At 42.3% G+C, this 16540-nt stretch overlaps 1 protein-coding gene across 1 annotated transcript in view; it reads right to left on the bottom strand.

Moving 5' to 3' along the window:
- Positions 1-14415: 14415 nt before the first annotated feature.
- LOC139383639 (potassium channel subfamily K member 2-like) overlaps positions 14416-16540 on the bottom strand; it is a gene marked incomplete at its 5' end in the record, with an annotated part of 45789 nt that continues 43664 nt past the window's right edge. Inside the window, one exon of the mRNA XM_071128180.1 lies at positions 14416-14763. Within this exon, the coding sequence (XP_070984281.1) occupies positions 14416-14763 (348 nt within the window). The remainder of the gene's footprint in view (positions 14764-16540) is intronic.

A 16540-nucleotide genomic window follows, 5' to 3' on the forward strand; every position in this document is an offset into this window, starting at 1 on the left:
CAAAGCATGGACTGCTGTTGTTGAGAGAACGCCGAGAGAACATTACGTACAGTGGCGTCTGAGAACATTAGAATATAGAGCATCATCCCATACAGGGACATCCGAGAACACAGAGCAGTAGTCAATAATACATCCTGGCATTTATAAGATTAATCCCAGTTCTACTGGAAACTACATGCTCTCCACTGCTTTCTGTTTCATGGTTTCTCTTCTTCCTGTATCTTTCTGTACCATGATCTCTCTTCTTCCTGTGTATCATGATCTCTCTTCTTTCTGTATCTTTCTGTATCATGATCTCTCTTCTTCCTGTGTCTTTCCACTGCTGACCATTCAGATCCTTGACCCTCATCCCTCCGCTCCATATCATCAGAACTTTCAGCCATTTTCAACCATCCGCCATACGTTCCTCGCCCCCCATTTCCAACCATCCGCCATACGTTCCTCGCCCCCCATTTCCAACCATCCGCCATACGTTCCTCGCCCCCCATTTCCAACCATCCGCCATACGTTCCTCGCCCCCCATTTCCAACCATCTGCCATACGTTCCTCGCCCCCCATTTCCAACCATCCGCCATACGTTCCTCGCCCCCCATTTCCAACCATCCGCCATACGTTCCTCTCCCCCCATTTCCAACCATCCGCCATACGTTCCTCGCCCCCCATTTCCAACCATCCGCCATACGTTCCTCGCCCCCCATTGAGTAAGTCCCCGCTCTCTCCTTGCTGTTGGCTATTATGCCGGACAGTTTTGTGCCTTGGCTGTGTTTGTTGTGGGTCCTAGAGCTGGCTGTTTTCTAGTCGGTGTTTGGGTTCTGGCTTGCTGCCTATAACTGTGGTGATCGTACAAACTGTGTGATTCAATCTAACTATCACCCTGTGCGGATTGATAGATTTTTTGCTGATTCCTCACGAAGCTATTTTATTTGCGTGAATTTTAACTGACTTTTTCCAAAAAAGGTGTCTACCAATATCTGCGAGGAACTGACCTTTTCCAGGCGACTACCACCTTCAGAAACTACGGAGAAATGTTCATCCTATGTAGGATCTGCACCTATTTTGCACAGTTCCGGGATAATATTGGCTGACCAAATGTCCAATGTAGAAACCTTCAGCTTATTGAGGAAAATATGTCTGAGCTGGACTTCCAGAGTAGGCAAATGGAGATATTGCAATGTATCCCATCCCCCCCACACTCTTTATGAGGAGCTGGCCGATGCCGCGGTTATCGATCCTGCATCCCAGTGGAGGCACGTCACACAGTGTAATCCCAGCGCAAGGCAGCGGTCTTTGGTGAATGGGGCTGAAAGGGCTTTGGGGGAATCACATCCTGCTGACCAACAGTTTCGCCCACCTGATTCCAGAGGTTCCTGCTCCTTCATCCTCTACCCTGTCTCCTGAGGGTCCAGCTCAGCGGGTTTCTACCACAGGCCGTACCCCCCGGGTGCCCTCTCACATCAGGCCTCGAGGGTGTCTGAGGTTCCAGCCTCCCCTCTGGTCCTCCGTCCCCCATCTCCTATCGGTCCTCAAGGAGGCACAGTAAAAGCTGGACGTCCATGGCCACTCACCTTCCTCCAGCCATCATCGTTGGTAGCTCCATGGTGAGGCACACCTCAGTTCCTGGAGCAAAAACCCTGTGCCACCCAGAGGCTACGATGAAGGATATCACAGGATTTTTTCCATCTGTCCTACAGCCAAGGGCTGCTGCTGTCGTAGTGCCTGTGGGATTAAATGACATCAAAAAGGGTCAATCAGAGATGATGAAACAGGATGTTATTGAGCTGATCAACACCCTGAAAGGCTCTGAAAAGCAGCCGAATATCTCTGGCCCTGTGCTGTCACTGGGTCGTGGCTGTGAAAGGTTCAGCAGGCTCTTAGCACTTCATATCTGGCTGAAGACTACTGCCACTCTTGTTGGCATAACTTCTATTGACAATTTCGACACTTTTTAGAAACAAAAAGGTGCTCTGCATAGGCGATGGATTCCACCCCAACTATCTAGGAGCCTGGACTCTCTCTTCACATTTCAAGGCTGAGTTAAGGTATTGACTCAGAGTTAGACCAAGCCCCGCTTAGAACCTGCGCCTCATGACACTCACCTGGACTCCATCACCTCCTTGATTATCTTCCCTATATCTGTCACTCCCCTTTCGTTCTTTCCTCAGGTGTTATTGACTCTGTTTTCATGTCTGTGCGTTGTTTGTGTTCTCACCCCCTGAACTTGCTTCCCGACTCTCAGCGCACTCGCATGTTGTTCTCTAGTTCTGGCAAGAATATTCCAGATGGACTACATATTTATTAATTGGATGGTTCTCCCATTGATCAGGTTCCTGCCTACAAATATTTGGGCATTTAGATTGACAAATACATTATGTTTAAAAAACATACGGATGAGCAAGTTAAAAAGCTAAGATTTAAAGTGGGAATGTATGGAAATGGAAATGTATCTTTCCTCTCCCTAAATAGCAGGAAGTAGATTGTACAGTCAACTTCCCTGCCAGTTCTTGACTGTGGTGACACCATTTCTCTGAACGCAGCAGCCACTACTCTTAAACCTTCGGATGCCGTTTACCATAGTTCCCTTCGCTTTATCACTGATGACAGTTGTAATACACATCACTGCATCCTGTATCAAAAGGTTGTCTGGTCCTCATTATTAAAGTCCCGTAGATCACTTCATTACTCCCTCTTTGTTTGTAAAGCTCTACTGCACAAGCTTCCAACATCTCTCACCTCATTGTTGAAGTATGAAGACATGATTTACAAAACAGGTTTCTCAGGGTTGGTTAACTCTTGAGGTTCCTCAGGTCTTCACTGAATTGAGTAGATTGGCTTTGAGTTTTAATGCGCCCCACTGCTGGAACAATCTGCAGATGATGTTCTGGTGCTGCTCGGCCAGTTCAGGGTATTAATTGAAGACCTGGTAGCTGAGCGATGTAGATGCTATCTATGATTGTATTTTCCATTGTTTTTTTTTTGTATTTTAACTGTTGCTTGTATTCTATAAAATGTGTAAATTGTAAATTGCAGGGCTGCCTTGTATAAGAGACCTTGGTCTCATTGGGATTCCCTGTTGAAATAAAGGTCAAATTAACTATTCAAATACTGTGAATTATGGATATACTGCATGGCAGGCCTATAGTACTGTTAGCTGGGTAAAGAGTTAGGCCTACAGTAGGTTACAGTAGGCTGAGTAAAGACTTAGATATACTGTACAGTAGGATTCTTCTCTAGTAATAACAGCTCCTGTTGTTGGGTAGCCCTTCACACTCATACCCATATACAGTGCCTTGCAAAAGTATACATCCCTCTTGGCGTTTTTCCTATTTTTCATTACAACCTGTATTTTAAATGGGTTTTAATTTGGATTTAATTTAAAGGACATACACAAAATAGTCCAAATTGGTGAAGTTAATTTTAATTTAATTTTTTAATTTAATTTATTTGTAATACATAAATACAGAAAAGTGGTGTGTGCATATGTATTCACCCCTTTGATATGAAGCCCCTAAATAAGATCTGGTGCAACCAATTACCTTCAGAAGTCACATAATTAGTTAAATAAAGTACATCTGTGGGCAACCTAAGTGTCACATGACCTCAGTATATATATACACCTGTTCTGAAAGGCCATAGTGTCTGCAACACCACTAAACAAGGTGCACCACCAAGCAAGCGGCACCATGAAGACCAAGGAGCTCCAAACAGGTCAGGGACAAAGCTATGGAGAAGTACAGATCAGGGTTGGGTTATAAAAAAATATCCAAAACTTTGAACATCCCACGGAGCACCATTAAATCCATTATTAAAAAATGGAAAGAATATGGCACCACAACAAACCTGCCAAGAGAGGGCCGCCCACCAAAACTCACGGAGCAGGCAAGAAGGGCATTAATCAGAGAGGCAACAAAGAGACCAAAGATAACCCTGAAGGAGCTGCAAAGCTCCACAGCGGAGATTGGAGTATCTGTCCATAGGATCACATTAAGCTGTACACTCCACAGAGCTGGGCTTTACGGAAGAGTGGCCAGAAAAAAACATTGTTAAAGAAAAAAACAAGCAAACACGTTTGGTGTTCGCCAAAAGGCATGAGGGAGACTCCCCAAACATACTGTATGGAAGAAGGTACTCTGGTCAGATGAGACTAAAATTGAGCTTTTTGGCCATCAAGGAAAATGATACGTATGGCGCAAGCCCAACACCTCTCATCAACCCGAGAACAGCGTCCCCACGGTGAAGCATGGTGGTGGCAGCATCATGCTGTGGGGATGTTTTTCCATCGGCAGGGACTGGGAGACTGGTCAGAATTGAAGGAATGATGGATGGCGCTAAATACAGGGAAATTCTTGAGGGAAACCTGTTTCAGTCTTCCAGAGATTTGAGACTGGGATGGAGGTTCACCTTCCAGCAGGACAATGACCCTAAGCATACTGCTAAAGCAACACTCGAGTGGTTAAGGCCAAACATTTAAATGTCTTGGAATGGCCTCGTCAAAACCTAGACCTCAATCCAAATGAGAATCTGTAGTATGACTTATAGATTTCTGTACACCAGCGGAACCCATCCAACTTGAAGGAGCTGGAGCAGTTTTTCCTTGAAGAATGGGCAAAAATCCCAGTGGCTAGATGTTCCAAGCTTATAGAGACTGTCGTGGAAATATTCAGTCAATCATATTTCACAAATACCGGAGCATGTGAGTTCAAACATACTTTTATTACATCAATTTAACAAAAGCCGAGCTGGTTCATGAAAACAATAGTCTTCCAGTCTTTGCACAGACTACTATTTGTCCTCCTTACGTCATACTCATAGTAACTCCTCTTAATGGCTCATCACCTCTGGCATTTAGCCACCGTTATCATATTGCCTTCATATTAGGACATGGAACCTGTAGAGCCACAGAAATAGTTTCATGCATGTAGGACCATAGCAACAGACCGTGGCACTCTACAGGAATAACCAATACATGTCATCCTGCTAACTCCTCTGAAAGGGACAACCCTGTTCTGGAAAATACCCAAGAGGTGTAACCATAGCAACAGTACATCGTTGGACATAACAGTTATAGGAATAACCAGCCGTGCATGTCTAATGGTGTCAAATGACCCAAAGCACATAACTAGTTTTGCTGGCTCCTTCTGAAATAAAGAATTGCCACATATGTACTGAAAAATTCACAATAAGACATACCCCAAGAGACTTGCATCTGTTACTGCTGCAAAAGGTGGTTCTACGAAATATTGTCTTTGGGGGGGGTGAATAGTTATGAACACTCAAGTTCTGTTTTTTGTTGTTTTATTTCATAATAAAAAATATTTTGCATCTTCAAAGTGGTAAGCATGTTGTGTAAATCAAGCCCCCCCCCCCCCCCCCCCCCCCCGAAAAAAATAATATTTTAATTCCAGGTTGTAAGGCAACAAAATAGGACAAAAGCGGGGGTGAATGCTTTCATAAGCCACTGTATAAGTTGAAAGTTGAAGATTTGGGTTTGATAAGCACCTAAATTGGAACGCAGTGGCTGTACAGTAACATGCTGTACATGGCATCAGACCATAGGGTCTGCGCTTCACAGCTTTGTATGGGTTTTGACTGACAACTGTTCTTGAGCACCACACGTGACGAGAATTTGCCCCCATCCTTCCCGCTAATTGAGAAACTTTTGCACATGTTTTGTTGTCTGAGTGAGGGAAATGCTGTAAATGAAAGCTGCAATATGTAACTTTTTGGGCGACCTGACCAAATTCACATAGGAATATGAGTAATAGATCTGTCATTGTCATTGAAAGAAAGTCTAAGAAGGGGTAGGTCGGTTCTGTGTGTGCTATTTCTATGCTTCCCATTTTCAAGTTTTGTTTTTGCGTTTTTTACTTTCGGTTTTGTACACCAGCTTTTTTTTTCACCAGCTTTACATTTTTTTTTTTCAAACAGCTGAAAATACAATATTTTTGGTTATGAAAAATATATTTTACATTGGTTTAGATGGTACGGTGATTCTCTTACACTATCCTTGCTTATTTTGTGACATAACCTGAAATTATTTTACCAACCAGGAAATGCCAGATTTTTACAAAGTGCATCTCTAAGAGGTTGGGGACTCCTCAGATAGCACATGAACACGCAATAAGCAATGGCAAAATGAGTAGAATTGCAGAAAAGTAGCTTTAAAGCAACCGTCCACCTGTATTATAACTTATGTACATTACACCACTGCACTCAGGAACATTTAAGCATTCCCATGACATGATGCAGCCACCACCATGCTTGAAAATATGAAGAGTGGTACTCAGTGACGTGTTGAGTTGGAAACAAACATAACGCTTTGTATTCAGGACATTTCACTCTGTCATTTAGGTTAGTATTGTGGAGTCATTACAATGTTGTTGATCCATCCTCAGTTGTCTCCTATCACAGCCATTAAACTCTGTAACTGTTTTAAAGTCACCATTGGCCTCATGGTGAAATCTCTGAGCGGTTTCCTTCCTCTCCGGCAACTGAGTTAGGAATCACGCCTGTATCTTTGTAGTGACTAGGTGTATTGATACACCATCCAAAGTGTAATTAATAACTTCATCATGCTCAAAGGGATATTCTATGTCTGCTTTTCTTTGTTTTACCCATCTACCAATAAGTGCCCTTCTTTAGGCTTGCCATATATAACAAAGGGGTTGAATACTTATTGAGACATTAAGACATTTCAGCTTTTCATTTTTAATTAATTAGTAAAAAAATCTAAAAACATGATTCCACTTTGACATTATGGGGTAGGCCAGCGACACAAAATCTCAATTTAATCAATTTTTAATTCAGGCTGTAACACAACAAAATGTGGAATAAGTCAAGTGGTGTGAATACTTTCTGAAGGCTCTGTAAGGTTAAAAAGCAGCTTTTTTTGTGTGTTTTCTGTTTTGCAATGGTGGCCATACCGGTCATTAAAAATATCAATGCGAGTAGACCACTGATTGGCCAGCTCGTCCTCCTCAGGAGGATGACATCATCCTCTATGAGGAAATAGCAAGCATTTTTGAGATACAAGTTTGAGGTGGGTTTTGAAGTGTTTTCTTTTCTTCTCCAATTTATGCTTTGACCACAAAAACGAGTATATGAGTTAACCGAATATTAACTTTAAGAAGTACAATTTTCACTTGACATTTATTTTAAAACTCTCAGCCTCATGGCAAAGTGTGTAGAGTAGCAGGAAATTAGCTTTTAAACTACAAAATGTTTTCATACTCATAGCAAAATATGCTGAATAGTAGAGATGAGCTATAAAAAAAAAAAAGCACATTTGTCACTCTGCTCCATGGCAACATTTGTAGAATAGTATAAAACAACGTGTTGAAATGCAGGAAGTTAGGAATGCACAGGCTTAAGCTCAGCGGGCTAAGACAGTCTTGTGGGGGTAGATGACAAACCCAGTTGATCACACCAGACTTGTCCACTCTCTTCCGTTGAGCTGTTTCTCCTTCCGTGAAACACGCACCTGAATGGACGCTCCTTTCTATAAGCACTAACATTACGATCCGGATCTCTGAATTGCCCTGTGAAAGCCTAACATTTTATAACTTAGCTTGTCATGTGAGCAATAGAATAAGCTGCCGAATGATGCCCACCTGACCCAGATTGTGATTTATAATAGGCAGTTTTTGGATTGCGTTAACAATAGTAATGGTGTGAGGGCGGGGATGCAGGGTTGTGTCCCAAACAAAACAACTACCAGTGTACTTGCTCTAGTTCCTCAACGGCACAGCTAGGAGAGCTTCAAAAAAAGCACCTTAGCACCTTGAACAATCTTCTTTGAGTCATAAAAATGCACTGGAATTACGTAAGAACTGTGCACATTTTGGAGAGGTGTGGGGCCACTAGATAGTCCTCTCACTCAAACCCTTGTCATTGTTTTGTCTTACAGTATGTTGCACCTAGCCCACATTTTCCAGGAATATTCTTACCATGTTACAGAATGTATCCAGAGTATTTTCAGATTTCGTTAACAAATGCGTACAGTAAAGTACAGTAAATGTAAAATGCACATAAAATCAACAGTGTAGTGTTTGGATTCAGTCTTGTGTCATTTGAACAGTTGTGTCCTCAACTTTGGTCTAATAATTTTCATATAATATCCAAATTGTTATCTTTCAATTGTTACAATGTTTATGTATATGCTATTCATATTTATTCTGTAAGAAACATTTACATTTATCTCTATCCATATAGGCCAATTCCCACCAGTGTAAAGGGTAATGGCTTCAGGTCAGACAGTAGTCTATTCGTTTCCACGTTCATCTGTACAAACAATAGTATACAAGTATAAACACCATGGGACCACACAGCCGTCATACCGCTCAGGAAGGAGACGCGTTCTGTCTCCATGAAATGAACGTACTTTGGTGCGAAAAATGCAAATCAATCCCAGAACAACAGCAAAGGACCTTGTGAAGATGCTGGAGGAAACAGGTACAAAAGTATCTATATCCACAGTAAAACGAGTCCTACTGTATATCGACATAACCTGAAAGGCCGCTCAGCAAGGAAGAAGCCACGGCTCCAAAACCGCCATAAAAAAGCCAGACTACGGTTTGCAACTGCACATGGGGACGAAGATCGTACTTTTTGGAGAAAGGTCCTCTGGTCTGATGAAACAAAAATAGAACTGTTTGGCCATAATGACCATCGTTATGTTTGGAGGAAAAAGGGGGAGGCTTGCAAGCAGAAGAACACCATCCGTGAAGCATGGAGGTGGCAGCATCATGTTGTGGGGGTGCTTTGCTGCAGGAGCGACTGGTGCACCTCACAAAATAGATCACATCATGAGGACGGAAAATTATATGGATATATTGAAGCAATATCTCAAGACATCAGTCAGAAAATTAAAAATGGACAATGACTCCAAGCATACTTCCAAAGTTGTGGCAAAATGGAATGCGATGAAAGAAATAAAATCTGAAATAAATAATTCTCTCTACTATTATTCTGACATTTCACTTTCTTAAAATAAAGTGGTGATCCTAACTGACCTAAGACAGGGAATTTGTACTAGGATTAAATGTCATGAATTGTGAAAAACTGAGTTTAAATGTATTTGGCTAAAGTGTATTTAAACTTCCGACTTCAACTGTAGGTCATAATAACTTTTCCACAAACAGATTTAGCAGCTGAGTGATTGTTATGCAGTGATACCACTGTGGGAACTAGGATGGTACAATAACATCCTCTGCTCTGTCACACTGCCATGCATATCTGTGCTGTATGATGTGCAGGGTTGGGGGTCAATTTCATTTCAATTCCAGTCTATTCAGAAAGTAAACCAAACACTAAATTCCAAAATTTTCCTCATTGAAAAGCATTGAAGATAATAGGAATTTCAGTGTACTTCCTGAAGTGACTGGAATTCAAAATGGAATTGACCCTGACGCTCTGTGTGAATCTGTGCCTGCCTGTGTGTAGTAGGTTGATGGATTAATATCTGTGGGCTGCTGTATCTGAGGCCTGGGATATCGGTCTGCATACCGTCTGTCTGTCTGTTGACTTTGGCCACCCAGTCCAGCTTACATAACATCACCTCACACTCCAAATGGCCCGTTCTGAGGACAGACAGTATGTCCCAACCAGAGACTTAGTTTGGGGGTGTCTCTCCGCTCTCATCATCAGATTAAAGTGATAGTCCACCCCGAAACAAAACCCTGTCACAACTTATCATACCTCAAAATATATGGTCTAGAGTCCATATCCCATGCTATCTGTTGTGTAGATACTGTAACAGGAAAAATATGCAGGCTTTTTATACCAATGAAGGGGAAAGTTGGGCAGGCACCATCTGATTCCATTATATTTTGATGTGAACTATCGTTGTAAAATGATAATGAAACAACCATCACATACTCATCCACATGAAAGGTCAGTTATGTTGTCTAATTGAACAAAACCACTGACCTCAAGTTATATCAATAGATGTCCTATGGCTGGTGAGTGTTTTTGAATGAGGCAGTAAACAGAAGAATTGAGAATAATGTATATTTTCAAGCCATTAGATATATCAAAAAGAAAGAAATCAGTTATATAGACTTGTTCTACAGACGGTTTTTTTCAGAATCAACGTTTATCTGTGGATGACAAAGTCTGGGCCGAACAGCCAGAGCGCCAACAGTGTAGAATAAAATAAAACAAATAAAACAAAGATGAACAATCATAAAATACTTAACATATCTGGTGTTGTATTTTCAGAATACTTAATAACAGTTCATACATGTTAATTAATAGCCATCAGTAACCCATGTTAGAGTCAAAGCTAATGATACTGTAATAATAGCCAGACATGGGCCAAATACACAGTTCATATGCGCTTGATTTAGCTTGTCTGGCCCAAGCCCAATAATGGACTAAGCCTAATAATGGAGCCTAACGTTCCTCCTTGTAGTCCAAGGGCCTTTCATGTTCTGATTAAAAGGGGGAATTGGCTCTGGCAGCCAAAACAACCAAATACTCCATCTAAATGTGAATCGATTCTCAATTGCGGTACAGTTCAGGAAATAATAAAGCCAGCTACTTTCATATCACATCAAAAATTATTTAACAAAAATGCAAAATATACACTTTTACTGTAGAGTATTTTAACTGGTTTTACCACAGTTTGGAGCCGACAGTATTTTTCATTGACAACACATTTATGGGCGACTGTCTTCCGTTTAGACAAAGGTGTTCAGAGAAACAGATCGCTAATAAGCACAGGTAGTCAACTCTGTTTTCCATAAACAAACTCTGTAACATGGATATAAGGCTGTGTGGGAACCCTAACCCTATAAAAAGTAATTTAACCTTTTGTTTTTTGACAATTATTTCTCGCTGTTATGAAAAATGCTTTACTTACGTTTCCAAAACCGTACCACAAGCAATTCATGTTAACGTTTAGAGCAAGTGTCGGCCTTTCTTAACAAATGTCTTCCTGCCAGAAGATACTATCGTAACGTCTATGAAAAGGACTAGTCCAGCTCAATGGAACCTATGGAATAGTCCCAAGTGCAAACTCTGCGTGCTAACCATGATAAATCAAATGCACCTCAAGTATTTGGAACAAAACAAATGCATATTGGACCCAGGCCTGACAGTAACACAGACAGAGAAAAGGCAAAAGACAGACAGACCAAGCCACTACTATGGCACTACCGTGGAAACAACAAGCAACACATCGTCAGGATCGGAATCACTTCTCCCCAGGCTTGTAAGACCATGGCTGTGTCCTAAATCATGCCTACTACTTACTACAGCGACATACCGTGTGCTAATACTAGTAGTACATACTATTAAGAAAATGCTGTTTAGTAAAAACATATGCAGTAAGCAACAAATAACATACTGAGAAGACGGCATCTACTTCCTCGTTACCTTGTTATCTTACCTTGTCATTTGTTCATTTTAGTTGCACCTCTATTATTGTGATTGTCGGCTGTTGTCAAACACACGTGAGTCGGGAAATATGATTCTCTTCCTCACTAACGTGCAGCGAATTCTACTTCATGAAAAGCCGAAATTAGTATAACATCCTGGCATTTATTAAATCATACTAATTTTTCGAAATCTCAAATACTATAAAATGTTCTATTTCCTCATACCCAAAACGCATACTACAGTATTTACAATGCAAGTATGGGTATTCAGACACAACCCATGTTATTACAGTACTTCATTGTTCTCTATCCCCCTAACACACTCCCCAATAGATGCACTCTTGATTTTACCTTGCTTCTCACAGCAGGAAATGGGAATCATGTGGATTACAATTAATGGACATTTTTGTAATTAATGGACATAATCATAATTGGATATGCTGAGACAAGTGGTTGATACATTTTTCATTAGGGCAAATCTAGTCTGACATTTTAAAGTGGAAATTCCAAACTTTAGACCTTAAACCTTGAATACAATATAATTAGCATTTCCTGCTGCACAGCATCAGCAACGCCAGACCAATCAAATTAAGATAGCAGGTCTGTATATCTCTACTACCTAATAAATAATGGTGTTCAGTCAGAGATAGTAGCGCTCTCTGAAATGATCGTTTTTTGTGTCATGGATTTCACATACAGGATCTGTTCCAATATCCACTTTAGCATCTAGCCTGACACTTATTAAGCTTGCATTCTAGATGGGATACAAGTGTGGACATTGGAACGGTAGCCGTGGTTTCACACTGGTGCTAATGAATTACATCACAGCTCTGTGGACTGCGCGCCAGACAGGCAGCAACATCGCTAGAAAGAGAACAGTTACAGTTTATCTCCGCATAACGACGATACGAAAGCCTTCATGGTGAATAGTGTTAGCTGTGAAAACAATAAAAATGTTGTAACTTTAAAACACAAGCGGTAAAATAAAAGTGCATTGTTGAATGACAGGTGTACACATGGTGTGTGAGAGAGAACCCCTCAGGTGTGTGTGTGTGTGTTTGTGAGTGTGCGTGTAATGCTGAATGATTTCATGTGTTGGTGTTTTTTTTTGACTGTAAAAAACTGTGTTTCATCAGCTCTTTGTCCGTTTGTAACGTTTCAAGTAACATTCAAAGTCATCTGGCCTGTGTATCCGTCTGCAACACATCCAATTCGATGTAACAGAGTTCATCCCTGTACGGGGAACCCGGGACTCAAACCCACAGCAACACTTATGCACTCAAGTCAACCGTGTTACTGACAGAGCAAGATGCTGACCAGCTTGTCACTCTGCGAGCGACAGTTGACTAGATCTCCGGGCGGGTGACGTCACTGCACGATGGCTAGCTCTCACTGGCTAGTTCACATCGACTAGGTCAAACCCCTCCTCCTCCTCCTTCTCAATGACCCCACTATGGTTTCAATCAAACATACCTTAGATTGAACATAAAAAGGTCTGCTATAAGATAATGTATCATATGAAAAGACAGATAGTCATGTGAAAACAAATCAATCCTAATTGGATAAGGATGACGAGCGGTGGCTGAGAGCTAGCTGAGACATTGAACAGATCGATGAACCATGTGGATCTACTTCCTCTACCTCCTTACGGAGAAAGACATGATATAGGGTTCTGATTTTACGGTCTGGACACAGCAGGTATCTTAACAGTCAACCACCACACCCTCATCTTAGGGCGGCGGGTAGCCTTGCGGTTAGAGCGTTGAGCCAGTAACTGAACGGCTGCTAGTTTGAATCCCAGAGCTGACTAGGTAATAAATCAGTTGATGTGACCTTAAGCAAGGCACTTAATCCTAATTGCTCAAGGGTTTCCGTTGATTATGGCAGACCCTGGCTGTTACCCCACTATCCGAGGCTGCCTCAGGAAAATTTGTGATATGCAAAAAAACAAATTTCCAATTAATAAATTAATATATACTTGTACATGTGTGAAATAGGACACATATAAGCACCCACCAAATTCCTTTTTAAAAAAAAATCTCCTTCAGATTTGGCATTAGCTCTGAATACGACAACATAATGTTGAACAGAACTGTCCATTTAGGAAATGTGTCGAAGCAAGGCAGCCATTTTTTGTCATCATGGCGAGGGTGAGTTTTGGTTCACATTGATGTCAAAATGTCCTACTACAGTACATGCAACAACACAAATAATTGGCACTTATGTCAAAAGACATAAGCCTAGTTTTTTTTTTTTCCAATGTTAAAATATCTGTCCTGAAACAGTCCTAGTGGAGTGGAGCATCCATTTGATGCTCCAAACACCCAGCATCCCTGGAGCAGCTCGGAGGACTACAGCCACGTAGTTCTACAGACAAACTGTCTCGTTGTTTTAAATGACAAGAGTGAGCGTTATGATCGACAAGAGAAATCATTGTCTGTTCATTCACATGGTAGAAAAGGACTAAGGCACCGCTGTGGTTCCTTCAGTAGAAAAAAACCCTGAGTGGTCCGGTTCTGGTTAACAGTCAGGGAAAGGTTCCCTCTTGGAACCCTTTAGAACCCTATAGAACCGAACCATACTCTGACTCAAGGCATAGAGACGTACTAATACTCACTGATATTCCTCATACATTGGCAACATAATAAATTGTATACATAAACCAAGGTTGTGTCCTAAGTTATACCCTATTTCCAATATAGTTGACTGCTTTTGACCAGAACCCTATGAGGTTATGGCCATTAAGTAGAACACTATACAGGAAATAGGATGACGATTCAGCTTTGCCCTGACCTTACCCTGACCTTACTCCCCAAACGTGACTCTTCTATTCAGATACATCTGTTCACAGTTCACAATTCATGTTGTTATTCGGTTGTAGTTCAAAATCAAAATGCTTCATAATTGATTCATAGTGTTATATTGTTATATAGTCCGTCATAAGGGCAGTTGTTTATCAATGACATCATCCACTTTGTGCTGAAAGATGGCTGCCATTGGTTGTTGTAACCAGGTGGGCGTGGCTTGTGCTGAAGCAGAGTCAGAGGTGAAAGGTTGTGACCTCTACTTGAGGTGTAATAGCAATGTCACCTCTCTTAGGGTCCACCCCCTTCCCGTTTAGGAACGGACTTCCATTTTTGGTAACAGGCGGGGACACCGGCTCCTTCTCCCGATCCAATTCATTGGTGAAGTTGACGGACATCTTCCTTTTGGGTGGGGTGAGCTCGGGGTCAGAGTTTAGGCCCAGCTCGGATGACATTTTGCTTTTGATTGACGCGGCTCGCTGGAACTTGTCGTAGACCTCAACGCTGAGGCGACGCCTAGTCTCCTTGAACTCTGCCGAGACGTTAGCTGTCCACTCTGCTGCGTGAGCCCTGATCTCCCCTACCTAGAGGGAGAGAAATAAGGGAGAGGGTGGAGAGGAGGGGGAGAGATAAGGGGGAAAGGAGGGGGAGAGGGGGGAGAGGAGGAAAGATGAGGGGGAAAGGAGAGGGAGAGGAGGGGGAAAGAGGGGAGAGATGAGGGGGAAAGAGGGGAGAGATGAGGGGGAAAGAAAGGAGGGGGAGAGGAGGGGGAGAGGAGAGAGATGAGGGGGAAGAGGATGAGCGATAAGGGAGAGAGGAGGGGGAGAAATGAGGGGGAAAGACGAGGAGAGAGGAGGGGGAAAGGAGGGGGAGAGGAGAGAGAAGGAGGAGAGGAGGGAGAGGATGAGAGAGGAGGGGGGACAGAGAGAGAGAGAGAGAGATGAGGGGGAAAGGAGGGGGAGAGGAGGGGGGAAGGAGAGAGAGATAAATGCTGTGTGAGACTGTGCTGTTCTCATCATATCCAGGAAGTCACCTAAAAAAGATGAAGCTTTAGTGGATAGCAGACGTTTTAAGGGCTCTTGTTCAGCTACTGTTTTTTTTAACATAATGTCTCCGGCATCATTTCCTATGACCGAAAACGGCTTCTGGACATCAGAACAGCGATCATTAACCTTGATTTGGATTCAAATGTCTACTTCAACGAGTCGGCAGCTCTGGACGTTCTGCTTACTCCTGACTAGTCCCTAATTACTCCTAAGAGGAAGCATCGGTAAAACAAAAGACAGGTGAGGCGACCTCCTAACGAGATTATGTTGGCAAACAAATATATCGCCATTGCCCTTTGTTCTGTTGGCAAATGTGCGGCCCCTGGAGAACAAACTGGATGAACTCAGTTCAAGACTATCCTATCAACGGAACCTGAAGAACTGTATTCTATCTTTCTTTGAGTCTTGGCTGAAGGACATGGATAATATGTATGGATAATATACAGTGCATTCGGAAAGTATTCAGACCCCTTCCCCTTTTCCACATTTCCATGACTCCGTAAAACAGAGTGTGTTACAGTCCCTGATGTCTCTCTGGGAAGGAGATCCTCGCCCTGAGCTCATCTACTTTATTGTTAAGAGACTAAACATTAGCAGGTATTATACTCGGAAGCGGTGGATGGTGTGCATGCCTCCTGAGTCGGACTAGAAGTCCACTCCGAATACCTCTTCTCTGCCGGCGGCGACTTGGAGAAGCCTCTGGGATAAGTTCAATTGCCCTGGGGTGTACGGACAAAGGATCCATTTCAGGAAAGTCGTATTCCTGATCGTAATGCTGGTTAGTTACCGCTGCTCTGATTTCCAAAAGTTATTTCCTACTGTATGTAATAACATAAAAAATATTCTGGGCTAATAATGTAAGAAGAAACACACACAAAAAAAATTGAAATACTGCAAAGTTGCCTAAGAGCTAGAAGCAGAGCTGCCATGTCTGTCGGCACCATCCTACTAGCACAGACTGGGATATGTTCCGGGATTCATCCGAAAACATTGAGGAGTTTACCACATTAGTCACCAACTTCATTAATAAGTGCATTGACAACGTCCCCCCCCCACAGTGACCGTACATACATAACCCAATCAGAAGCCATGGATTACAGGTAATTTCCGCACTTAGCTAAAGACTAGAGCTGCCATTTTCAAGGAGTGGGACACTAATCCAGAGGCCTATAAGACATCCCGCTATGGCCTATCACGAGCCATCAAACAGGCAAACTGTCAATCCAGGACTAAGATCGAATCCTACTATGCCGGCTCTGATGCGCGTCGGATGTGGCAGGACCTGCAAACTATCACGGATTACAAAGGGAAACCA

The sequence above is a fragment of the Oncorhynchus clarkii genome, chromosome 25 (assembly GCF_045791955.1).
Source record: "Oncorhynchus clarkii lewisi isolate Uvic-CL-2024 chromosome 25, UVic_Ocla_1.0, whole genome shotgun sequence".
Lineage (NCBI taxonomy): Eukaryota > Metazoa > Chordata > Actinopteri > Salmoniformes > Salmonidae > Oncorhynchus > Oncorhynchus clarkii.